Here is a 27,302-nt window from a genome sequence, read left to right as displayed (position 1 = left end):
TGCCCCCTGAGAAGAAGGTGTCAGTGAAACATTTGGGTTGGGCCCAGTCTCAGTAATATTTAAAGTGCTTCAGGTGAGACTAATCTTTATCTTTGAGCAGCAAGGCTCTGGGTCCTCATTACTGGGGGAGGAGGTGTGAGGTGAAGATGTGGGGGCTTTGCCCTGCACCAGGTTAAATCAGGGCCAGGTCTGTGACCTGAAGGGGAGTGTCAGGTCAGCCGAGGTTCTCACTGCTGCAGTGTATGTGAAGATGTTACCAGGAAGGCAGCCTCGCTTGTTGGTCTCTGAGAAGCAATTACTGACCCTAAATGCGTCTTGTGCCAGGGGCAGCAGACACCATGTTTTCCACATGCTGAGGTCTTCCTTGTGTGATCGGTGGTGGACAGGAAGGAGGTATGTTGGTAAAGGCATATTTCAACTTTCCAGATTGACTTGTAAAGACTTGTTTGTTGCCTGAGGAAGAAGCCCAGCGGTGGAGGAGGAGGAAAGACAAAGGGGTCAGCGATGGCTCTTTCTCAGGTAAGTTATATTCTCAGTTGATTGTTGTGTCTGTCCTTCCCAGGAATGCCCTTTGACTTGCTGATCTTCTCTGGCTCTGAATTGTCCTGCCTGACTTTTGTTTCTTGACACTCAACCTGGGTCTTCCTAGTCCCTCTCATCTCTTAGATTCCCTCTCACCGCGATCCAGTGACAAGGGACTTGTGAAGAGGCTCCACTGGGCATCGTCCTGGGCAGGGCTTCACCCTGTTGGATTCGAGACGGGATGTGGGCCCTGTTGCATCAGTGTGGTTGGGCAAAGGGGATTGTTCGGGGCCACATCAGTATGCACTGTCACCTTTCTGTCAACCAGGAAAAAAGATACTGCACATAGATACCTCAGATCTGGTCAAGGGAGCAGTAGGTGACTGCTTTTATGATGCATATGAAGCTAAAGGAATGAGCCACTGACTTTATAATCTTCGTGATTAGGAATGGAGTGGGAAGTTCGCAGAAAGACATCGGTGACAGTGGGTGTTTTATTCCATCATGCATTTTAAAATAGGAAATGAACTGTCATGTCTGACAGTTGGAGATTCTTTAGGTCATTATTGATTGTCACATGCACTTCTCGGAGGTTGCATTTTCAGCCTGCGGATTATATCCTTGGACATAAAAGGAGTTATTGTTTGATGCAGCTAAGGTTCCAGCATCATTCTTTTGCATGTAGATACTCGGTTTTCCTTGCACGGTTTATTGAACGGACTGACTTTTCTCTGTGGTGCAGTCTTGGCGTTCTTGTTGAAAATCACTTGGTGTATGTGCAGGGGTTTCTGTGGGGCATTCTCTTTTGTTCACGTATCTGGATTCATGCCAGTATTTCGCCGACCTGATTACACTTGCTTTGTAATATGTTTTTTAATCAAAAAAAGGGAAGCCTTTGTCTTTTATTTCTAGACTGTCTTGTTTCTTCTGGATCTTTTTTGTTTGTTTGATTCCATGTGAATTCCAGTGTGTTTTTTACTATTTCTGCCAAAATTAGTTTTTGGAATTTCGATAGGGATTCCATTGAAGCTGTAGAACACTTTGGGTAGCATGAGTATTTGAACAATATTGTCCTGAAATCCATGAGGAAGGGACGTCTTTCTATTTCTCTGTACCTCCTTTGATTTCTTTTAGCAATTTTTGTAGTTTTGAATATAAAAATCATTCAGTGTCTTGGCTGTTTTTCTTCCTATGTATGTCATCGTTTACGATGCACTATTAATTGGATTTTTAAAAAGTTTTTAGATTGTTCATTGCAACTTATCTAAAATAGTTTTTCACTTTTACATTTTTGTGTATATAATCTTTATGGTTTTCTACATGTCAGCTCATTTCATGTGGAAAAGAGAATTTCTTTTCAATTTGGATGTCTTTAACTTTTATTTTCTTGTCTAATTACTCTGACTAGGACGTCTAGTACTTGTTGAACTTATGCATCCTTATGCGTATGAACGAATATGCATCCTTGCCTTTTTCCAGCTAAAGCTTTTAGATGTTCACCATTGAGTATGACTGTAGCTGTGTTCTTTTCAAATATGGCTTATTATGTCGAGGTACTTTTTCCTATTAATGGTTTCTTAAAAGGTTATTGAATTTAATTAAATGGCTACTCTGGATTAATTGAGATTATATTTTTTCCTGTGTTCATTCCGTTAATGTGGGTGAATTGATTGATTTTTGTATGTTGAAACATTCTTGCCTGATAAGAATAAATTTCATTTGGTAATGGTGCATAATTGTTTTAATGTGCCGTTGAATTTGTTTTACTAGTATTTTGGTTTTGCGTCAATACTGATCAAGGATATTAGTCTGTGTTTTTTTTTTCTTTCACCTTTCTTCGATTTTCTTTTAGAATTATGCAGACTCTATAGCATGAGTTTGCAACTGTTTATTCTTGAATATTTTGGAAGATGTTTATGAGGATTATCGTTGTTTTTCTATCAGTGGTAGAATTTAGCGGTGAGGCCATCTGTTAGGAGTCGGTATTTTTTGTTGCATGTTTTTAATAGTGCTTGAATTTCTCTAGTTATCATTTGGTTCACATTTTTAATTTTTTCATGATTGGTTTTTGTGTGTTATTAGGAATTTACTCATTGTCTTCTAGGTTATGTAATCTTTTTGTATGATATTGTTAATATTACCCTCAAAATCATTTAAAAAATTTCTATGATATCAGTTTTAGTGGACCCTGTTTCTTTTCTGATTCGAATTATTTGAAGATTCTCTCTTTTCTTAGTGTACGTAGGGGTTTGTAAATTTGTTAATGTACTCAAAAAAAAGCAGCTCTTAGTTTGGTTCTGTTTGTATTGATTTTGTAGCCTTATTTACCTCTGTTCTCATCTTATTATTTCCTTCTACTAAAACAAGGTTTATTTATTTATTTTTTTTGAAGTAGGAGTTGATTTCTGATTTGAGATGGTTTCTTTTTTTATGTAAATACTTATCACTAGCACCTCTTAGTGCTGCTGTCACTGCATCCTGTAAACTTTAATCTGTTGTATTTTCATTGTTATTGTCATCCAGATTTTTAAAACATTCTCTTGTGACTTTGATCCGTTGGTTGTTAAAGAAGACTTGTTTATTTTCTCCTTTTTTGTGGGTTTTTCTTTTTTTCTTCTATTTGTTTCTAGTGTCATTTCCTTGTGGTTACAGAAGATATTTTTTAGGATCGCAATATTTCTTTTGTGGCTAACATGCTTTGTCAAAGAGAATGTTTTGTGTGTGCTTGAGAAAAATGTGTTTTCTGGTGGTGTTGTAGTGTGCTGTACATGTCTGTTAGACTCCATTGCTCTGTGGGGATATTACGTGTTCTGTTTCCTTATGTGTCTTGTGTTTGGTTGTTGTATCCATGACTAAAACTGAAATAGTGAGGTCTCATATGATTACCGTGCTGGTGTCTATTTCTACCTGCATTTCTGTCAACATTTACCTCATATACTTGGGAGCTCTCAGGTTACATGCACCTCTATATATAATTGTTAGAACCTTTCGGAGAATGGACCTTTTTATGTCATAATGTCCTTTGCCTGTTGTTAGTTTTTGTCTTATAACTTGTTTTGTCTCCATTCCATGAGCCTGGCTCTCTCTAGGCTGTAGTTTGCTTGGAATGTCTTGTTTCCCCTCCTTATTAGCCAATCTTTATCCTTCGATTTGTGAATTTTCACAGTTGCAGCTCTTTGACTCTCTGTCCCACTCAGTCAATTTTTTCCTCCTTTTCTTACCTGGTTTCTGCTGAGGTAGGAGCTCTGGCCAGCCACCTTTCTTTACTGTAATTTCAGTGAAAATGTATCCTGTTTTTCCAAATATCTGGCAAAATGTTCCTGGTTAATGACAGGTTTTTCTCCAATTTCATTTTTGTTCTGATTTCTAGTTATCTAAGAATTTTTTTTCAAGTGCCCGCAAATGTGAGAATTTTTGAAATCTTAATCTGTTAAATTGATGCATAACACTAATAATTCTTAAAATCTCAGATCCTTGTTTTATGAGTAGAATAAACCAATACACTATTTGGCTTTTGGGAAAGCCTACATGTCTAAATGTAAATGAATAAAATTGTATTCATATGTTTCAACAAGTACTTTTAGAACTTGTAGTTAAAATAGTCCATGTTTTCAGTTTGTATAATTTTTTTACTAGCGTTCTTTACAGTCTTCAAAAGTGAAAGTAAGTACCACAGATAAATTTTTATTGACCTAAGATGCTCAAATACACATGGATAAAAATGGCAATGTATGAAGTCGTCCAACAACATATTCCGAGACAAGTCTTTTCAGTCAGTTGATTTGTTTCAGTCAATTGGTTTGCATGTATGCATGGATGGTTTTTTATAAAGTTGTATGGTTTTTATAAACAATGCTGTTGCAGGAAAATCCCAAAACCAATCCGACTAAAAACCAAGCAGTAAATCGCAGTAAATCGGAGAGAAGGAGAATTCAGATTTATTACGCGTGGTCCCAGAGGAGCTCTAGTGCTCTGCACATCTGGGCAGTGCACTGAGTGGAAACATTCCTCATATAGGAAAACTTTACACAAGCTTATTGGACAGTTCGAACACAAACCGTTACAGACAGCAGGAGTTACTATGCAGATTTCAAGTAGTAACATAGCAGAAGGGTGGGAGTTGCTATGGGTAACCAGTAAACACTCATTGTTATAGAAAGGGAGAGCTGCTGTAGTGTAAACAGTTAAATTCACCAGTGGAGCAAAGTGCAAGGGAGCTCTTGCAGGAGCCCTTGCATACAGCAAGTTTATCAGCAGAAAGCAAGCATATTTACAAAAGAAAGCTATTTAGCTTTCAGTGAAAATTCATGAAATATCCTCTTCATTCCCCCCTTTTAATGCCCCTCTAAATTTTTTTATAGGGCATCACCCTTTTTGACTATCTTTTTGATCTCCCTGGACCCAGAACCGGTAATTCCATTGCATAAGGATCTTTGTTGCAGTCTTTCTCTCTACTGTGGCCTCTATGAAGGAGGTAATCGATCAGACAACAAGAGACAACAGGCAAGGCAGAAGTAGACAGGTACCGAGGAGGAGGAACACTATCCTAATTAAAGTCTTAAAGCCTCCAAAAGCAGAGAACCAACCTCCAAAGAGGTTATTGGGGTCCTATCCGTGCCATACATGTACAGGCACATGTGCTAGTTTTGTCATTCTTCTGACAAGGTCTTCAACTGTCTGGCTCTGGTCATCTATCTGTATGCAACAGTTGGTGAGATTGAATTTTCCACACATGCCTCCTGCTGCTGCTAATAGATAATCTAGTGCTAATCTGTTCTGATTGATGGTATTTCTCATCTGAGTTTGTTGATGTGTTAGGAGGGTCAGGGCTCTTCCTGTTTCGATAGTGATGATTTCTAAAACTGCTTGTAGTCATATAATTCGATTTAACACGCAAATGGAGGTACGATATCCCCAAAATCTACCCTAAGTGACAGGCCTTTAGTATTGGATTATTCACTCTGGAGGATTTACTCATTCTTCCAGTCTCCTATTTGAATTCTAGCAATTATTGTTTGCATAATTCTTTGGCAATTAATTACATCCAATCTGGTAGCATTTCTTCTAGCATTAACTTGTCTTATTACCTAAATCTTTATTTTGCCTTTTAATTTTTGGCATTACTTCTAGAGCACAAACTTCCTGGCTTAATTTATTTATTATTTTTGCATTCTTTATTTCTCTGAGCGTAATAATTATATTTGACCTTTGACACTTCTTCAGACTATCCCAATCTATTAGTTTCCCCTATTTGAAGTTCTCTTGTTATTTGTTGTAAGGGTTTTGGGACTGGGTGACTAATCTGTTCCCCTGTTTTCAGAGGTAAGAGGAAGGAGGAAGGTTTTTACACAGCTTCTTTCCTAATTATTGGGGAGGCTGTCCTAGGCCTCATTTCTACAAATCTAGTAAAGCTTATTTGGGGCCTATTCAGTTTTGGGCCCTGCCTGGGTTCTGCCAGATTCTATTCTGTTCTGGAAATCTGGCTAACAGGTTTCTTTTCGCCTTGTTTCTCTACTACACGCTTTACTTGGGGGTGGCCTTATAATATGGTTGGCCTAAACAACTTAAATTTTTGACTGACTTCATGAGGTTTCTTCTACCTCTGGCCAGGCAGTATTGTTCTACAATAGTTTGTTTCAAAATTTATTCACTATTATTAGAGGTACGTGGGGCCATTATATGTGGTATTGCCTGGGTGAGAACTAATTCAGTAACTTCCTATGGCTACCTACCCCTACTAGAGTTCTCCCACATACATAGCAGGAAGTGATATTCAGGGAGTGAGCTATTCCTTCAGTCATTCTGATAAGTTTTTGATTGTGACAGTGGGGGTTGGAGCTCAGTTACTTCCTTGTAGAAAGACTTATAAACCTGATAGGCTTGAGCTGGATAGTCTAGTACTTGACCCTTAATACGAATTTGAACATTTAGCCCCGTTTTGTCAGTACCAACTGTAAATACCTCTCTAGAGTTCTAACGGGGGTTCAAGGGGTTGATTATGATTAATTCTAACAGCTTGTGTATCTGGGTGCAGTAGTTTGATAGAGCTACCCCTTTTCTAAAATACACTTCATTCTCATAGGTGGTGTCCTCTTCCTATGTAGCCTATAGGACACGCGACTAATAAGCACAACTCGTTCTACATGAGGAACTGTGAGGACATACATACTTTTCTTCCATTCTGTAACTCTCTTCCTAAATCTAATTATTTATAGTTACCTATTTAGAGTTACCTCCTCTGGGAACTAGGGACAAGTTCCCTGTATGAAATCTAAAATTGCTGAATCTGCGCCTTTGACCCTTGTTATTCTGTTTTACTTCTGACTGTGACAGCTTTTTCCTTAAATTTATTTAAGACACATGCTTTCTCAAATTCTGCCAGGCTATAATCTGTATTTTCTCCCTTCTTCTCTTTTGCGTACACTTTTCCTGAGGGAGTTTCCTTATCTTACCTTATCTACAAGTTTTTCTGTACTTAGGTATCTGTTTGGATGCCACCTGCCACGTCCAGCAGTTGGAAAATCCTGCCATATCCAGCGCGGCTCTGGAATATATATGAAAAGTGTTGACATTCATAGTAGCTACGGAAAATTAAGGTTGTAGAAATTCTCTGACCTCCTTTGGTGACATAAATACATAGCTCACAGTCCTCTGCTCTAATTTCCTTCCCCAAAGTCCAATTATAAGGAGTCCTGTGATGAAATTCTTCAAGCTTCTGCCGTGAGCAGACTGGCCAGCTTCTGGATGGATGTGGCCAGAGCAGGGCCGACGATTTCAAGTGGATTTCTGCTGCTTCCAGAATGCGATTTAGAGTGGCTGATTAGAAAGAGGTTCTACAACCTATGTCTCCTGTTGTTCTGGAGACGCTGCTTCCTTCACCCAGGTGTGATGGATTCACAGGGTTACACCTGCAACTTTAATGGCAGTGTGAGTTGTTAATATAGCAATGCGTGGGCTTTTTCAGGCTGGTAGGAGTGGCTCTTTTTTTCAATTTTTAACCTATACTTTATCTCCTAGAAATAGGAGCGGACCCAGTTCCCTAAAGGGATGGGGGCTCTTTCTAAAGTTTAATTTATCTTTTCATTTGAGGAAGGGGTAGACCTTCCCTATAGCTTGAAGGTCTTGGAACATTTCTAGGTTAGCTCTTAATCTAGTTTCCTTCTAACTTCCTTATCTTTGAGGGGGGAGGGGGTAACCTGAAGGCCTTTTGGGATGTATGATAGATTACGGCAGGCCCCTTCTAAAATAGGATGACCTCAGTGTCTTTGCAGGCAGAACCCAAAACCCCTTTAACTAATTTTTCCCTTTTTAACTCTTCTTTATGAGCTATGAATCCCCACCTCTTATTACTAATATGGATGTTGTGGGACGGGAGGTCTCTTTTTATCTGCTTCCTGCTGAGAATGGATGTAGTCCCTGCCTGCTGGGAGTTTCATGGAGCTCTTTCCCTTTTCTGCCTTGATTAGGGTGGGGTCTTAGGTTTCCTAATAAAGCTAGCTGTAGTTGTTCCATGGGTCTGGCTCATGCATTTAACTTTCCCTGAACTCTGTGGTCTGTAGGTCATGTGAGGCTTCCATACTACCTCTAACAGTTGGAAGATTTCTTCTTTAATTTCTTTTTCTCCCTCGGTTAGTAATCTCCTTTCTTTTAAATGGTCCTTTATATATGCGAAGTAGCAAAGGTCTACCTTGAATCAGTGTAGATATTGGCCCGTTTCCCTTCAGCTTGTCGCAGTGCCTGGGTGAGTGGCCATAGTTCAGCCTGCTGTGCTGACCACCCCTGTGGTAGAGCCTCAGCTCTGATTACCTCATTGGCAGTTGTTATTTGTGTAGCTCACTTTTTGCTGTCCTTTATGGATGAAGCTGCTGCCATCTGTGAACAATATTAGTTCTGGGTCTTAAAGTGGAACCTCTGTCTGGTCTGGCCTGTTAGAGTAAACCTTGCTTGTGGCCTCCTTATGATCATGGTTGGGAGACCCCTTTTCAGTGGGCAGAAACGTAGCAGGTTTCACTGCTCGTACAGTTTCGAGATAGACTCGTGGGTTTTCACAAAGCAGTCCCTGATAATGAGTTATTCTGGCATCGATCAGCCATTTATGTTCTTGATTATTCATTAAGGCAGTTACAGCATGAGGAACCTTTACATTTACATTCTTTCGTAACATAAGCTTGTCCACTTGCCTGACTAAAATCACTGTGGCAGCTAGTGCTCAGAGGCACGGTGGCCATCCCGCAGCTACCGATCTAGCCATTTTGACAAATATGCAGTTGGGTGTTGCCATGGCCCAACTGGTTGTTGTGAGGACCCCCAGTGCAGTGTGATTTTTCTCATGTACAAAGAGACTAAAGTCCCGAGTCACATCTGGTAGTCTTAATGCTGGGGCACTGGTTAAGAGTTTCTTTATTTCTCTGAAAGCCTTTTCCTGTTTGGAGTCCCAAACCAGGGAGTCTTTACCAGAGAGCGGCTTGGCAATCTCGAAAGAACCTGGTATCCAGATTCTACAGTATCTGGTTGCCCCTAGAAACTCACGGACTCCTTTTTTGGTGTTTGGCCGAGGTAGTGAACAGATGGCCAGTTTCCTTTGATGTCCAAGTGCCCGACACCCCTCTGAAATGATGAATCCAAGGTACCTGACATCCTGCTTGCAGACTTGAGCCTTTTTCCATGATATCTGATATCCTGTGATGGAGAGTAAGGCTAGCAAAGCTCTACTACCTTTCCAACAGTCTTCTTGGGTGGGGCTGGCTAGTAAGTAATGTGCAGTTCAAGGCTTCTCTGAGGAAGGCAGCAAGATCTGCAGCCAGCGCTTCACCAAATAGGGTGGGGGAGTTCTTAAAGCCTTGTGGTAGTTGAGTCCAGGTTAATTGTGCTTTTCTCCAGAAGTGTGGGCCTTCCCACTCGAAGGCAAACAAAAGTTGGCTGACTGGTGATAACCGGAGGCTAAAGAAGGTGTCTTTAAGATCGAGGCATGTGAACCAGTTTGCTTGAGCAGGTAGAAGAGCGTATGGGCTTAGGACCACTGGATGGATAGTGACTACTGCATTGTTGACGGTGCGGAGGTCCTGGACGGAGCAGTAGTCATTTCCTCCGGGCTTTTTGACTGGCAGGAGTGGAGTGTTCCAAGGTGATTGGCACTCAACTAGAATTCCAGCCTTGCACAAGCATTGGATATGGTCCCGAATCCCCATGTGTGCTTTCCGTGATACTGGATATTGTCTTTGTGTGACAGGAATGGCCCCTGGCTTCAGATCTACCACACTGGGTGTGCAATTTTTGGCTAGGCCCGGCCCTCATTTTCTGCCCAGACAATAGAGAACTCTTTGAGTAGACTGGCTGGATTCACCTGTTCTTCGGGAGAAGAATGAAGATGCTATTTGTCCTCCCTTGGCACAATCACAGCCATCATTAAAGCAGACTGGCCCCTTAGTGTGAGACGGGTGGGCTTCCCTAAGGTAAAGGTGATTTGTGCCCCAGTGTTCCCCATAAAAGTCACTACTTGGTCCCTTATTTCTGTTGTGACTGTAGGATCCTGGGGGCCTAGGATCAGGGAGCCCAGTCGTTCTTAGTCTGATTGTTTTTCAGCCAGGCCAATAAGTTCTTGGACAGCTGGCTTAGGCTATTTTTTTCCTTTACAAGGTTGATCGAATTCTCTATTCCTTAAGGTGTTCTCTCGCAGTAGGGGCACTCATTATTCCAATGTCCAGCCACTTTGCAGTAGGCACACTGGTTGCGGCGTAGTGGAAGTCTCCTTTTGGCTTCTCTCTTCTGTGTTGGGGTAGCAGTCAGTTGTGCTAGACCTGGATTTCCCCACGCAGCTGCCAACAGGGATGCTTTCTGTTTCATCCATTTGTCAGCTACCTCCTGGGCTCCTGGTCACGATTCTCAAACACTTTGTTTGCAACTTCCAGTAGTTGGGTATTATTCATCTCAGCAAGGCCCTCTACTTTTTGAAACTTGCAGTGGATGTCAGCGAAGGATTGAGCTACAAATGCTGCATTGACCATGTACTGGTTCTCTCGTGTATCAGGGTTAAAAAGGTCAGAAGGAATATACACTCGGAATGCATTGCACAGTCTCTCATAAAGCTCCGTGGGCAATTCTTCTGGCCTTTGAAGTATCTCTGTCATTTTTGACATATTTGTTGACTTCCTAGTCCCATCTTTTACCTCTAATTTGGACTTTTCATAATGTTTTCCCTGTAATGGGAATCTCACAAGCTTTCTAACAAAAGGGACAGAAAGCATTCCAACCTGGCCATGTTTGTTCTGGGCACTCCACCACTGTTCTTCAGGTTTTTCTATTATCACTAGGATCTTACCCTTCTTAAAGGGCAGGTCTTCAGTATTATTCCTAGGAAAGTCATAGAGAGTCTGTACATATTCCAATGCCCTTAGATACCTGGGAGTGGGCTCTATCAGGGTCGTGGTGTTCAGGTAGAGTTTTATAAAACTCTAACAAGGCCAGCAAATGGTCATATTCTGGGTTTCTGATCTTAAAACAGTGTTTGGATAGTGAGTTGATGAGGTAGTGGGAAAAGTGCGCATTCTTGGACACGGACAGTACATAGTCCTTGGGGAAGGTGGAGGAGTCACGGACTAGAAACGTATCATGGAGCTGGCCCTGGAGTTGAGTCTGTGCTTCCTTGTGAAACATCAGCCCTACACACCAGGTGGAGTGATCTGAGGAGTCGAACGTAAACCTGATGGAGGGCATGGTGCCAACCCGGGGCTTTGGGGTGGTAGGGGCGGTGTAGGCACTGATGGTGGAGGCCTGTCCAGCAACTGATAGTAAAGTGGCCTCGCGGGTACTGATGGAGCTACTGGGGTGTACGACTGTTGGAAGATAGTTTCTTTCTCAAGGCCCCCTTGGTGGATTAATTTTGCTGACACCTTGTTTTTTTGCTTAGCCGATTGGGCCACAAATTCCTTATTCTGTCCCTGCCTATTTGCGCCGAACCAGACCCAAGAGAACACCATAATAGTGGTCTTCAGCCACGTGTCTATGTACGGAATTTGGTCTAGATATCCTGGGGTCCCTGCCTCTATCCAATACACTGCTCTCACTGTGGGGAGGCCTCTAGGGTCCTTTCCAAGGGCCAGCCTACCCCTAAAGCGGGCCATTCAAGTTCACAAAGAATACGAAGTTTTCCCAAGGTCAGCTTGACCCTATACTCCTCTGAGAAGCCTTCCTTAAAATTTTGCAACATATAGTTTAAGACAATTGACTTAGAAGAACCTCATCCCATATTTGCAGGAAGCTTTCCAGAAACCTGGTTAAAGCAATGTAAGACACCGAAATTAATTTTGACATAGTACAGAATCCTTATTCTTTAGTCAGAAAACCTCATAACATTAGCAGCACACCGATACTCTAAGAAACATGGGAACACAATTCCAGTCTTGCATCGGATTACTTTCGGCATTTAAATTTTCAACCTCGTTTTGCTTTGTTTCATAAGATTTCTCGTTATCTCTTCCCAAAACTTTCTTTTATACTCTTCCTCTTATAAAATTCCTCTCAGAGTTTCCCTTCACAAACCTACTTCCGCGAACCTTCTTTCGCTAATTCCTTCAGTTTGTCTCTTCACTCCTTCAGCAATAGCCAACTCTGAGGCAAACACCTTTCCTTCTTCCTTCAAGATAAGTCACCAGACCTTATACCTTTTTTTGCCAAAAACTCTTTCCTCTCGTTCCTTCTGGTTCCAGCCCTTCCTTTCCTTCAATTCTCTTCGCAAACCTACTTTAACACTTTCTTTATTCCTTCATACAGATCTGAGGTACTTCCTGCACCTCCCACGACAGACAACAATTACGCCACAAAAGGAGGAATGTGGAAGGGTCAGGAAATTGGAGGGGACACCACATGCTTCGTCCATCTCTGGCCGCTTCCCTTGTGGGAATTTAAGGCGCCTCTTAGCATTGGTGGGTCGGTATAAACCCCTAACCTGGACCACTGGAGTAGATGCCTCACGGAGGTCTAGTGGGGCCACCGTAAACCATATGAGGATCACCACAGAACCGCGGGCTCAACTCTCGCTTCATGGCAGGCCACATCTCAGTCAGTCAGCACTCACTGTCTTTCGTGCAACCTCCCACCATTCCTTAACAATGTGCGTTGGAGAGCAAGCAGCCGCTCCTCTTAATTTGCAGACGGCGCCTGGTTGCTCTCCGGAGGGTGATGGAACTCCCCCATTTTCTTAGTGTTGACCAAAGTCTTCTCACCCTGCGACAGTGACGCAAAGACAAACAAGACTGGGGTGCCTTCTCCGAAGGGGAGGCCATTCAGGTACTCACCTGGCCATGTTTCCTCACGGGGAACTTAAGTGACACTTAGCTGTAGTGGAATCAGCTTTGTGACTTACAATTGGGCGCTAGCCCGATGCCACCATAGATCATTTGCCGTTCACCACGGACCCGCAGAGTGAGCCCAAATGAATTCCGTGGCCTTTAGGGGACCTTAAGGGTGCCCAGCCGTGGAGCTACAAACTCGTACCTGACAGATCAGGCCGGTCAAGCTGCTCATTCACTTATACAATCATACATCAGGTTAAAACATTGCCCCTCCCCACCAGTATACGTGCAGGGTTTACCCTCAGCTAGTGGGTCCGTCCCTCAACCTGACGCCTCCCACACTGGGGAGACTCCTCCTAGTCTCTGCCTCCGTAGAGACTCCTGATGAACCTGGCAATTACACCACAGGTTCCCTGACCAATGTCTTCGCTCTGAAGACTTTCAGGAGGTGTTCCTTCTCCTCTTTCCTCAGACAGAGGGGCTGTTTTGGGGCTGTTCTGGGACCTGACTGACTTAGCTAGTTTGCTCCCTTTAATCCTACCTTGTGTACTTCCTCTTGCTCTAACCTGGCGCTGCCTCTTTGATCTTACCTTGGTACCTTTTCCTCCTGTAGCTGTTCCTGGTGAATTGGTCCTTCCCTCCTATGAGCGGACTTTAGTTGAGCAGCTCAGCCGTCCTGAGAGTCGGGGCGCTGATACGAAAGAGAACCCAAAATATTTAGGTGACACGTCTCCTCAGTTGTCTCAGTTCCCATCCGTCTCGGTCTGGCTGACCCGCCAGACCAGCAGCTCAAGGGGCCAGCGTGGTTGGAATCTCGCTGGGGCCTCTAAAAATGTTGTGGAAAATTCCCAAAACCAATCTAACGAAAAACCAAGCAGTAACTTGGAGAGAAGGAGAAATCGGATTTATTATGCGCGGTCCCAGAGGAGCTAGTGCTCTGAAGATCTAGTGTACTCGGTAGAAACATTCTTTGTATAGGAAAACTTTACACAAGCTGATTGGACAGATAGAACACAAACCGTTACATACAGCAGGAGTTACTATGCAGACTTCAAGTAGTTACATAGCAGAAGGGCTAGAGTTGCTATGGTAACCAGTAAACAAATTGTTGCAGAAAATGAGAGCTGCTGAAGTGCAAACAGTTAAATTCACCAATTGAGCAAAGTGCAAGGGCGCTCTTACAGAAGCCCTTGGATGCAGCAAGTTTATCGGCAGAAAGCAAGCATATTTACAGAAATAGAAAGCTGTTTAAATGAAAATTCCTGAAATTTCCTCAATACCATTTCTTAAGTTTTACATTTTTATAACAGTTATGATATCTAAAACATATTCCATGATCTAAATTTTCTTTTTCAACTTCATGTTAGTTTTCGCTAGAAGCAAAAATATCATGTTATGTGCGTGCGTGTGCACATGCAAACGTAATGACCTTAATATGTATCTCAGTGTTGTTAACCTTGAACTTGTTTCAAGTTTTCTCAAGAGAATGCTTTGATAGTGTACCTATAAAGTCTTGTCTGTTACGTAACTTTTGTTTTTTTAGGTTTGGTCTAAACCCCAGCACCTGAGTTCAGGTGTTTGCTTGATCAAATCTTAGAATTTGAGCTGAGTTGAAATTTTTGAATGTCTGTGACATTTTTTTCTCCTCTGTAAAATGGGAACAGATTTGTCTGTAGTGAGCTGTTATGTCGATAACAAGTTAAAATATGTAAAGCGTTTAGACTAATGCACATAGGACATATTCTAAAACATTTTGTCATGGCTATTTTCATCACAATTTAAGAGTCTGAATTTTTTAAAAGATGCTGTGGACTTTGTCATCTCTGACGACACTGCTCATGCTCTAGCTCATCTAGACACTGAGTGTCACTCAGTGTGTAGAACATCTAACCCTTCTGTGTAGACACTCAGTGTTGAATTTTAATTGTAATTTCAAGTATTATTTGCAAAAACGAGAGGCCTTCCCTGACTTCTGTACTATCATAACCTTTTACGGGAAAGTAATATAAACCAACGTTACACATAACTTGCTGAAAAATATCTGATGTGGATCTCTCAGAACTCTGCACTTGAATTGATTTTACATCTTTCTGCCCTTCTCTTTTGTGCGTAGATAAGAACTGTCACCATTTCCCCTTGCTGAAATGTATTTACTTTCAGGGACGGTTGACACTCGGCGATGTGTTCGTAGAATTCTCTCTGGAGGAGTGGAAATGCCTGTCACCAGCTCAGCGGGCCTTGTACAGGGAGGTGATGTTGGAGAGCTACCGGAATCTGCTCTTCCTGGGTGAGGATGACTTCCCTCCAAGGTCAGGATCTGTCCAGCATGTCTCATCCTTTTCCCTTGCGTGACAGAGATCGAAGCTCCATTTACTGAGACATGAAAGACTTGATAAGGTGGCATCAAGACTTTAGCCTCGCCCTTTCTTCAGATGATCTGCCCACTTTGTGACACATTAGAGGTTGTTCTGGGGCTTAGTTTGTGTAAAGCCCTGTGGCAAACTTAAAATATCTCATTCTTTGATTCCTATCCCCATGTATTGATTCAGTAGCTTTTGGAAGAGAGTTCCTATCTGCATATGACACTGGTCCCTATACACAGAAGAAGATGAAGAGTCGATGGATTGGGAATCTTGTTTTTGAATCATTTGTACTGCTTTCATTCCTCATTTAAACGGAGATTGTGGATTCTGGAAGAATACAGGTCTTGATGCTCCTTTCTTCTTACGTGCAGGAATTTCTGTGTCTGATCTGTATATTGTCTCCATTTTGGAGCAAGGGAAAGCACCCTGGACTCTGGAGAGCGAGTGGAAAATACCACAAGAGCCAAATCGGCGGGAACATATCGAAGGCGTGAACACAGGTAAGAGCTCAGAAGAGGGAGAGGAGTATGCAGTCTTCATAGTGTTTGCAGACCCGCCCAAGCGAGAAAGTTCTGTGGGCAAACAGAAGTTTATTTCTGGCGATCCCTCAAAGAAAATGTTTTCTTCTTTCCAGCTTCCCACTCTGTCCTTCAGGGTATGAAATGTATCCTTTCACCCTCAGTGGGGCTGCAGTTCCAACAGAGGAAGGCAGAGTCTTCATTGTACTCACAACACACTGATCTGTGACCCCTGTGATGTCTTTGGTTCCTTGAGTTCAGGAGTTTGGGGCGAGTTGTCACACAGTCTCTGTCCCCTGGTCTCACCTTCTGGACTGGGTTTCATCGGGTGCTCAGTTCTCAGTCTGTACAGAGCAGAGCTGAGGCCTTGCAGTCCTACCCCCTGGACCAGTTCCAGTCCCATCCCCGTTTCCTGTGGTTGGAAGGTCTGATCAGAAGAGGGGACGCACTGTCTGTTCGTTCCATTCTGTGCTCTAGACAGGGCTCGCTGGTGCTCTGTCACCTGTTCCGGACCCTCAGACACTCCTTCTGCTTTTTCTTTACACTTCACAGGTATGTGTCACAGGGAAGTGGGTAGGATCTTCTGTACCTGTTATTAGGAAATCACTAGAGACAGTGGACAAACAGAGCGTCTCTTCAGTTCCTAGTCCTACACTGGGAGCTCATTTCAATCTTTCAGGATCATAGCATGGTGTCTGTGGTGGCGCACGCGTTCCCCTCACAATCCAGCAGTGTCTTACCCCATTCCTCGTACTCCTCTCTCTGCACCTCACTGCCTCATCTGGGAATATAGACTCTTCCAGATTTCATATTTGTAGTTTGCATGATTTGCTTCTGAACCTTGCCCATGAACTATACATTGCTATGGTCTGATAGTTCACCATCCTTCGCTGGTATCCACCTATAGGGGATGGACAACTCCTGGTGGGCTTTCTTATGGAGTGAGTGTCTGCAGTCATGGAAAATGCTTGATGGAGATACATTGACTTATATGTTTCAGTATTATCCCGCTATGCACTGAAGCTGCACTAGGAGCTGCTCTGCTGCTCCGTAGAGCAGTCAGTATGTCCCAGGACACCAAGACAGCCTGACTGATACGTGTTTTCAATTTTCTTTGCAGTTTCCGGAATGTCAGTAAGCATCTCTCCGGAACACTGTGATCATGTTGATCACACACACACACACACGTACTAAACAGGGTAGAAGTTCTCCTGCGAGAACATTATCCAAGTTCACAGCCTCTTATCTTTGAGGCTACTGACTAAGCTATCGTTCATGCCACGGTTCTCATCCCCTGTGTGTCACTCTGCACGCTGCCTCAGCGGGTACAGTTTTGAAGCATCTTGTTTAGGGACCTTAGGAAGTTGAATGATGCTTCCGTGAAGTTACCATCATTTGTTTTCGTTTAAGCCACTGCTTCTTTCATGTTATAGATTCTTATTCATTGTAAATGAATTTGAGTTTTACTTAGTCATCAGTTTTATATGTTTGATGACTCTAGTGTTTTATATTTTCTGTGCGAGAGGGTGGCATTGGGCAACAGACATTGTTTGATATATATGACAGTATTTCGTGTGGTGCCTCAGCCCTTGTCCCTGATCCTAAACTTATTTTAGAATATTTTTAAAAGATGTTCTTAATTAATTTTTCCACTTCTTTTCACCTGACTTAGTACCTCATATTAAGTTACTCCTTTTTCAATTAGATTCAGTACACATTTTAAATTGGGAATTTCCAGTGCCTCAAGACTATGTAGATAATTTTTATGCCCCATTCTTAATCCCAGGCACATTAAATTTGTCATGGTTGTATGAGAGTTATTGGTGTTTCCATAGAATGTTTTCAATTTTCTATAATTTGTTGAGTGTATTGTAAGTATCACTGCATTTTTATGTCTTGATGCAACTATTCTTTTCTAATAATACTCACCCTGTCTTGAACCATCGTGTCTACGTTGGTATACTGTATTAATGCTTAAATATTCTATTGTATTTTTCAGGAAAGTTACCCCATTTTTTTCATTTTTGAAACTTCTTTCCCGTTGTTCTTTATAGAACCTGTAATTTCTGCAAAATTTCTAAAGTTCTGTAAATAACATTTTTAAGCAAACACATGAAGATGAATTTTTCCCATCTTTCTTTCCATTCGAATCCATGTTGAGTGCTTGGGCACTACTGCTCCTCAGGAGGGATCTGCCCTCGTGACCTGGTTGCCTCCCACAAGCTCACCGTTGTCATTTGGAGGATTTCAGCATTGGAACTCTAAGAGATACCACGTTCAGTCTATAGGGGATGATATTTCAGTGTTTGCTTTTCAAGGACCTGCCCTGCTGGGTTCAATAGCACCTAACGGGTTTTACCTTCCCAGCAGCAGTGCATAAGAATTCCCATTTTTTCACATCCTCTCTGACTCGTGTTATTTTTAGTTGTTCCGATAGTAGCCATCATAATGGGAGTCTGGCAATATCGTGGTTGAGATATGCATTTCCTCACGATTAGTTGTACTGACCATCTCTTCATGTTTTTGTACATGGTCTCTACAGAAATGTCTGCTCGCATCCTTCGCCCACTTTTAATCAAGGCGTGTGGGTTGATTGTTCACCTTGAGTGTAGAAGTTAATTGATACTGTGATTTATGATTATAAATATATATATATATATGGCCTTAGTCCCCAGGCCCCAAAAGTTTGGAATTCCATGCACAGTGAGAGCAATGGGGTCATCTCCTGTTACAACACGTGGTCTCTTGTCCTCATATCCTACAGTCTCTTCAGGGCCTTAGAGGTGAAATAGGGGTCTTATTCATAACCAGCCCCTTTCAGTCACATCTCTGTATCTGAGGTGACTTTGGAAATCCCCAACAACTGGAAGGCTGGTTGTCAGGGGAGCCAACCATGGAATTAAAGGGTCGGAACTATAGTTTCACCCTGTGACCTCTTAGGAGGGGAGAAAGGCTAGAGATTGAGTTTCATCACCAATGGCCAGTGATTTAATCAGTTATTCCTATGTAATGAGACCTCCCTAAAACCCAAAAGGAGAGTGTTCCAGGTTAGTGAATCTGTGGTGACTGGGGAGAGTGGAATGTTGCCAGAGGCGTGGGAGCTTCTGGCCCTTCTCCCATAAGTTTCTCAATGTATGTCTTCATCTGTCCGTTCTTGCCTTTATTCTTTCTCCACAAATCAGTGACATAGTAAGTAAACTGTTCTCTAATATATATGATTTCCAAGTATTTTCTCCTATTCCATGGATTGGCTTTTTACTCGATTGACTGTGTCTTTGATGCACAGTAGTTTCTAATTTGACATAGTTCAATTTATCTGTGTTTACTCTCGTTTTCCATGTGATGTAAGGAATTGTTCAAAATTCTTTTTTATATTTATATCCTGTTTTATCAACACCTTTTGTTGAATAGCCTTTTTTTTTTTTCCATTGAGTGATCTTGACAACCCTATGAAGTATCATTTGGTTTCATCTACCTCATCTTATTTCTGACTCCTCTCTCTGTTCTTTTCTGCTGTTCTCTGTCTTTATTCTAGTACAACATTATGATTAGTTTAGCTTTGTAACAGATTTTTAAATATGGAACCGTGAGCTTTATTTTCATTTCTTAAGTCTTTTTTCAATTAGAGAGTGTTGACATTCCATTTGAACCTTCAGATGGATTTCTGTATTTCTTCTAAACAAGCTGTTGTAAATTTCCTAAATATTACATTGAATCTGTTGATTACTTTGGCTACTATTGACACCTTAACAATATTGTCTTCCTGTCTATAAACTTGGAATATCTTTGTGCCTTTGTCTATGTCTTGTCTACATTTTTCCAGTATTGCTTTTCATTGACAGTACACAGATCTTTCCCTCCTTGTGTAAGGTTATACATAAGGGTTTAAATTTTTTATTCTATTTCATTTCATTTTTGTTACCTTATTTTATTGCTTATATTAATTTAACTTTATTTTGCTTATTGTATTATGATACGGTAATGTAATGGAATTGTCTAGAGGATTGTTCTTTGTCAGTGTATAAAACTCAAATTGAATTTTACGTTTTTTATTTCATCTTTCAACATTTATTTACTTTTCTTGCCTGCTTGTTCTGGTGAGAACTTCCAGTACCTTCCCACTTCCCCACCCCCGGCTTTGTTGAAATATAATAGACAATTAGGTGCTCATATTTACATTGTACAATTCAATGATATTTTGTTTTTACTTTTTATTTTTATTTTTTTGGTCAATTGTAGATGACAGGCAATAATATATCGGTTTTAGTTATACAGCATAGTGATTAGAGATCTATATAACTCACAAAGTGATCACCCCACCAAATCTAGTACACTTCTTCCTCATGACATATTTATTGAAACATTATTATTTTCCATATGTTACACTTTATATCTCCATGTCTATTTTGGAACTTTCCATTTGTACTTCTTACTCCCTTTGTCCTTTTTCGCCATCCCCCCAACCCTTTTCCTATCTAGTAGCCCTCAAAATATTCTCTGTACCTATGAGTTTATTTCTGTTTTTGTTGTTGATTTTGTAGTTTAGATTGCATATGTACGTGAAATCATGCGACATATATCCTTTATCTACCTTTTTTCATTCAGTACAGTGCCCTCTGGATCCATCTAGGCCATACCATTTTCCATCTCCTTCCTTTAAGTCTGTGTGTGTCTTTTAATCTGAAGTGAGTCTTTTGTAGGCAGCATATCTTCGACTGTGGTTTTCTTATCCATTCAGCTACCCTATCTATTGGTTGGAGCACTTAATTTTCCATTTGAGGTACTTGTTGATAGGAATGTAGTTATTATTCTTTATTCATGTTTTTGAAACATGTTTTTCTTCTTAAAGAAGTCCTTCCAACGTTTCCTGTAATACTGGCTCAATGTTGATAAATTCCTTTAGTTTATTTTTTCTGGAATGTTCTTTATCTGTCCTTCCACTCTAAATGCTAGCTTTTTTGGATAAAGTATTTTTGGTTGTAGATCCTGGGTTTTCATCGTGTAGAATATTTTGTGCCATGCCCTTCTGTCTTGCAAAGTTTCTTTAGAGAAATCAGCTGCCAGTCTTATGGGTGCTCCCTTATAGGTAACTAACTGCTTTTCTCTTGCGGTTTTTAAGATTCTCAGTATTTAACTTTTGGCATTTTCATTATAATGTGTCTTGGTGTGGGCCTCTTTGGGTTCCTCTTTTTTAGGACTCTCTGAGCTTCCTGGGGTTGTATGTCTATTTCCTTCACTAGATTAGGGAATTTTTCCATCATTATTTCCTTCAAATAGCTTTCAACTTCTTGTTCCCCTTCTTCTCCTTCAGGTAGCCCTACAACACAGATATTTTTACATTTAAGTGTGTCCCACAGGCTTCCTAAATTACTATAGTCTTGACTTCTTTTTTCTTGCCATTCTGATTGGGTATCCTTGGCTTCCCCATCCTCTATATCAGTGGTTCATTAATCTTTTCATCCACTCTGTTGATTCCTTCTAATATACTCTTCATCTCAGATAATGTATTCTTCATTTCTGACTGGTTCCCTTTTATATTAACTCTTTGTTAAAGTTCTCACTGAATTCACCTACACTTCCCCTAAGTTCATCGAGTATCTTTATAACCAGTGTATTGAACTCTGCATCTATTGGATTGCTTAACTCCATTATTCGTGGATCTCTGTTTTGTTCTCTCATATGGTTTCTGCTTCTTTGTCTTCCCATTTTGTCTGCCTTTCCGTGTCTGTTTCTTTGTACTAAGCAAAGCTCCTAATTCTCCCGGTATTATTAGTGTGGCTTTGTGTAGTAAGTGTCCAGTGGTATAGTCCTGAGAGGGATGTAGCTGCAGGCCAGGTTTAGCCCTAGCCTGTGTCCCTCCGGGGCCACCTATTAAGATTCAGCCAGCAATCCACAAATGATGTGATTATAATTACCTCAAGAGGTCACAACAGAAACCAAAGCTCACTGCTACCAGTGTGAGATTTGGCACTGCTCAATAAGGAGCATTAGACTGGCTGAGGACACAACTAGATGTGGCTTGGGAAGGGCCCTGAGTTGGGGGAAGCCGAGTTTCAGGGAATCCTCTGGGTTGAATGACCTCTCCAGTTTGATGACCTCTCTGGTGGCGCTGCCTCAGCACAGTGGGATGGGGGAGGGCTCAACAGAGGAACAATGGATACTGCCAGCACTTCTGCCAGGGAGAGCTCCTTTTCTCTGGCCCTCACTGCAAGAACTCAGTGTCTCCCTGTAAGTCCCTGGTGCCCCCCACATAGCCTACCCGGCGCTGGTGCTCAGACCAAGCAGATCCGTCACCGCGAAAGTCAGCTTGGGGACATGGCCCTTTTAATAGGTGTTTGCAGCTGCCAGCTGCCGCCTCCACAGCCTTTGTCCCATTCAGCCGCTCAGAACCCGGCAGCTCCCTCCTTAAACCTCCTACTGGTGCAGAGTGATTTTGTAATTCTCTCCTTAGTCATAAGCCTTGTTTATCTAGACCCTAGGTGAGTGCCTCCTTTTTGTTCTGTGTTTCTGTCACAACTTCAATGTGGTCACAAAGGACATGAATAAAATCTCTATCATCTGTGCCATTTTTTTCCCTGATCTCCCAATACCATACTTTATAGATATATCGGGAGTAGGTATCACTGACTTGTTCCTGATGTTAGAGTAAAGGCTTTTAGTCTTTCACCAGTATGTTGTTAGCTGTGCGCTTGTCATATAGGTCCTCTTTTACATTGAGGGACTTGATTTTTCTTTTTAGTTCATTGAAGGGTTTTTTTAAATCATGAAAAGCTAACTTTTCTCAAATGCTTTTGCTGCATCGGTTGAGGTGTTCAAGTGTCTTTTTTCATTCATCTTTTTACTGTGCTATGTTACATTGAATGATTTTTCTGTGTGGAAACTACCTTGCATTCCAAGGACATAACCCCGTTAGTTATGGTGGATGATCCTTTCAGTGTGTTACTTAACTTGGTTTGTGCTTTCATCAATAATCTTTTCATTATTATTCACTTTGCTATTAGGGCAGTTTTGTCCTCCTGGATATTTAGAAGGGTTTCCTTGTCTTTAGTTTTTTGGGAGGTATTTGAGAGAGATTGGCGTTACTGATTTTTAAAAGTTAGAATTTTGTAGTGGTTGTTTTTATTCTTTCTTGAATGGTTTTGTTTAGTCATTTAATCTTTTTACAAGTTAGAGGTGTGTTCAGATATTTTAACTCTTCAAGAGTCAGCCAAAAACCATTTCCAGGACCAATGGCTGTGTAACGTTGTCGTAGTGACACAGCTTAGCTTTCGTATGTCCCTGGAAGTATCTTTCTATCTTCCTGGTACTAATAAGTGTTTTTCTCTAAGTTCCTGCTCTAAGCCTTTGGGATCTGTACTGCCTAGGTGGGCAGTTGTGGATCTGAACATGTCATCTGAGTCTGTAGGTCCAGGTTCCAATTTTGTTTTTGTCATTTTCTATGGAAACTAGGGTTATGTCCCTAAACCCTCTGAGTCTACTGCTGTTATTTGAATATGTATTGGTAATTTCCCACAAGTCTTTTTAAAACACATTAGTACTGTTAGATGGCTAAGGATATTGCATGTTTTGTGCTGAAGACTCAAAAGTTTCTGGCATCTTTCTTATGAGATAGTCTCTTGCCTGCATCATATTCTATGTTTTTATTTGGAAATGTCTACCTTCACCTTAATTGCCAAGGCACAGATTCTATTTCATATATTGTGGTCCAATATACTGGACGAGCAAACGGGCCTGTATACACAGGGAATCGCTCTATGAATCAGCTGTTATAGAGCAGTCATAAAAATCTCAACAGTGAGTTTTGTCTCCTTTTAATATTCTTTATAATGTTGTGTCTTTTCCTGACTTGATATTTCGAAGTCAGTGATGCCCACTTACTTTCCAATTCTCATACTAAAACAGTGCTTTTTCTAAAACAGAAGTTCTTTTTTCATTCTGAAGGGAGCATGTTTAGAGTTCGAGAGAGTTCAATTTCTGTAATATGGTTACCTATTATTTACTGTTAGTGTTCTCATGGGTTCTTAGAATCCTTTTTTCTTTAATTAATTTTTATTGTGACATACAAATGATGGTTTTTCACATTCATTATGCAACATAGATAATATGCATGACTTCTCGATGTTCTCAAATGCCAGTATTTGTGGGTACAGATAGTTTTATGACAGATATTTAGGAAAGTTTGTTATTTTTTAATTTTTATTTTTCATTTTATTTTATTTTTCTAAGAACTTTTTTTTTTTTGGACATGAATTATTGACGCTTTAATTTTCTCAATAGTATATTTGTTGTATAATTTCAGATGGCTCTATATTTAGATTATTCTTTAGGTAATGTGATTTTGGATGATTCACAATTACAATGTATTATCTTTAGCATTTATGTTGAATATGTATGTAAAAATATGTATTACGTATGTTTTTCCTCAGTTATGTGATTGTGGTATTGTTACTAACAGCTGATATGTATTTTGGAATCATGACGGGAAATACCTTTTCCTTGAAAGCTAATATAAATTTTCACAATGAGTATTTTTATCATAGGGTTATTGAAACTAGCCTACTCTTAAATTCATTTGATTTGCATGTGACAACTATTTTGTTGTAAAGAAACCTATTTCTTTGTTATTTTAGAAGATTGTGTATCATGTTCAGTGAGTTACATAACTGTGTTGAGTATAATGTGGTGTAATATTAGATATCAACAAGAAACATTTACTTAGAGATGAATTAATTAGTAGGGTAAATATGTGTTTTTAATTTCTTTAGATCTCTGTCCTTCATATGTGATCAAGAAATTGAAACCAACAAAACCCAGTAGTAAAGGAGGAGAATACCAAACAGTGATATTTGGAAGATGTGAAAGCCATGTAATCAAAGATTTTTACTTCAGAGAAATCCAGGAAGATATGCATGATTTTGCTTGTCAGCAGAGAAATGATGAAAGCAATCACAAAGGAATGTCTATAAGTCCTAGAAAACATCTCACTGATAGAAAAGGTGAACTTGGTAGTGAGCGTGCTGGAAAGGAGCCTATTAAAAACGGGCTTGGACAGAGGTTTCAGTCACATCAGGCTGATATGACGACGTTTCAAACTGAAGGGAACATTGATGAATGTAATCCACCTGAGAAGTCTATCGACTATACTTCCTTTGTTTCTCCACTTGAAAGAGTTTTTCCTAGGGTTCAATCCACTGTTCCTACTGTATATAGGAATGATTCTATGCTTCCTTCAATACTGACAGATCTGAAAGCGTGCATGAAAAATTCTTACAAATGTACTGAGTGTGGCAAAGCCTTTAGGGTACGTGCAAGGTTGATGAATCATCAGAGAATTCATAGTGGAGAGAAACCTTACAAATGTACTCAGTGTGGCAAATACTATAGTGCACTTTCAAGCCTAACTATACATCAGAGAATGCATACCAGAGAGAAACCTTACAGATGTAATGAGTGTGGCAAAGCCTTTAAGATGCCTTCAATCCTCAGTTACCAACAGTCGGTACATATTGGAAAGAAACCTTACAAATGTAATGAGTGCGAGAAAGCCTGTAGAGTGCATTCAAACCTAAGTGTACATCAGAGATTGCATACTTTAAAGAAACCTTACAAATGTAATAAGTGTGGCAAAGACTTTACTGTCCACTCAAGCCTAACTACACATCAGAGAATCCATACTGGAGAGAAACCTTACAAATGTAATGAGTGTGGTAAAGCCTTTAGGGTGCGTTCAAGCCTCAAGTGTCATCAGGCAGTCCATACTGGAAGGAGACCTTACAAATGCAGTGAGTGTGGCAAAGCCTTCAGTTTGCGTGGAAGGCTAACTAGTCATCAGAGAATCCATACTGGAGAGAAACCATACAAATGTAATGAGTGTAGTAAAGACTTTAGTTCATATTCGAGCCTAACTATACATCAGAGAATCCATACCGGAGAGAAACCTTACAAATGTAATGAATGCGGGAAAGCCTTTATAGTGCATTCATACCTAAGAGTACATCAGAGATTGCATACTGGAGAAAAACCTTACAAATGTAATGAGTGTGGAAAAGCCTATCGTGTCTGGGGAAGCCTGACTTATCATAAGATAATTCATACTGGACAGAAACCTTACAAATGTAATGAGTGTGGCAAAGGATTTAGTGTGCATTCGAGCCTAAGTAAGCATCAGAGAATCCACACTGAGAGAAACCCCACAAATGTAATGAGTGTGTATAAAGGGTTTAGTTTGCATTCGAGCCTAAGTAAACATCAGAGAATCCATACTGGAGAGAAACCTTACAAATGTAACCAGTGTGGGAAAGCCTTTATTATGCGTGCTAGGCTAACTAGTCATCAGAGAATCCATACTGGAGAGAAACCATACAAATGTAATGAATGTGGTAAAGACTTTACTGTCCATTCAAGCCTAACTACACATCAGAAGTTGCACACTGGAGAGAAACCTTACCAATGCAGTGAGTGCGGCAAAGCCTATAGTTTGCGTGCAAGCCTAGCTTACCATCAGTTAACTCATTCTAGAGAGAAACCTTACCAATGTAGTGAGTGTGGCAAAGCCTATAGTTTGCGTGCAAGCCTAGCTTACCATCGGTTAACTCACTGTGGAGAGAAACCTTACAAATGTAATGAGTGTGGCAAAGGATTTAGTGTACATTCGAGCCTAAGTAAACATCAGAGAATCCACACTGGAGAGAACCCTACAAATGTAATGAGGTGGGTGTAAAGGGTTTAGTTTGCATTCGAGCCTAAGTAAACATCAGAGAATCCATACTGGAGAGAAACCTTACAAATGTAACGAGTGTGGGAAAGCCTTTATTATGCGTGCTAGGCTAACTAGTCATCAGAGAATTCATACTGGAGAGAAACCATACAAATGCAGTGAGTGTGGTAAAGACTTTACTGTTCATTCAAGCCTAACTACACATCTAAAGTTGCATACTGGAGAGAAACCTTACCAGTGTAGTGAGTGTGGCAAAGCCTATAGTTTGCGTGCAAGCCTAGCTTACCATCAGTTAACTCATTCTGGTGAGAAACCTTACCAATGTAGTGAGTGTGGCAAAGCCTATAGTTTGCGTGCAAGCCTAGCTTACCATCGGTTAACTCATTGTGGAGAGAAACCTTACCAATGTAGTGAGTGTGGCAAAGCATATAGTTTGCGAGGAAGCCTAGTTTACCATCGTTTAACTCATTGTGGAAAGAAACCTTACAAATGTAATGAGTGTGGTAAAGAGTTTAGTGCGCATTCAAGCCTAAGTAAACATCAGAGAATCCATACTGGAGAGAAACCTTACAAATGTAATGAGGTGGTAAAGGAGTTTAGAGTGCATTCAAGCCTAATCCACACATCAGAGAATTCATACCGAGAAACCTTACAAATGTAATGAGTGTGGTAAAGAGTTTAGTGTGCATTCAAGCCTCAACCACTCATCAGAGAATCCATACTGAGAGAAACCTACAGATGTAATGAGTGCGGCAAAGCCTTTAGTGTGCATTCAAACCTAACTATACATCTGAAAACCCATACTGCACAGAAACCTTTTTTAATCTAATGTTTCCTGCTGTTTTTCATAACAGATCACACCTTGTATTTAAACAGAGAATGCATACTGCAG

General features: G+C 40.8%; 1 protein-coding gene across 1 annotated transcript; it reads left to right on the top strand.

Moving 5' to 3' along the window:
* Positions 1-431: 431 nt before the first annotated feature.
* On the top strand, positions 432-26,480 carry LOC120592821 (zinc finger protein 665-like; the record flags this gene model as incomplete). The annotated part of the gene is made up of 5 exons (XM_039850491.1): positions 432-519; positions 12,292-12,443; positions 14,973-15,099; positions 15,547-15,675; positions 24,459-26,480. Coding segments are annotated over 5 exons (2,451 nt in total), but the record flags the coding sequence as incomplete, so codon positions are not given.
* Positions 26,481-27,302: the final 822 nt, after the last annotated feature.

This window comes from Pteropus medius, unplaced genomic scaffold, assembly GCF_902729225.1.
Source record: "Pteropus medius unplaced genomic scaffold, Ma_sr-lr_union100, whole genome shotgun sequence".
Classification (NCBI taxonomy): domain Eukaryota; kingdom Metazoa; phylum Chordata; class Mammalia; order Chiroptera; family Pteropodidae; genus Pteropus; species Pteropus medius.
The sequence above is the reverse complement of the archived record's forward strand: the minus strand, read 5'-3'. Positions and strand labels throughout refer to the sequence as shown.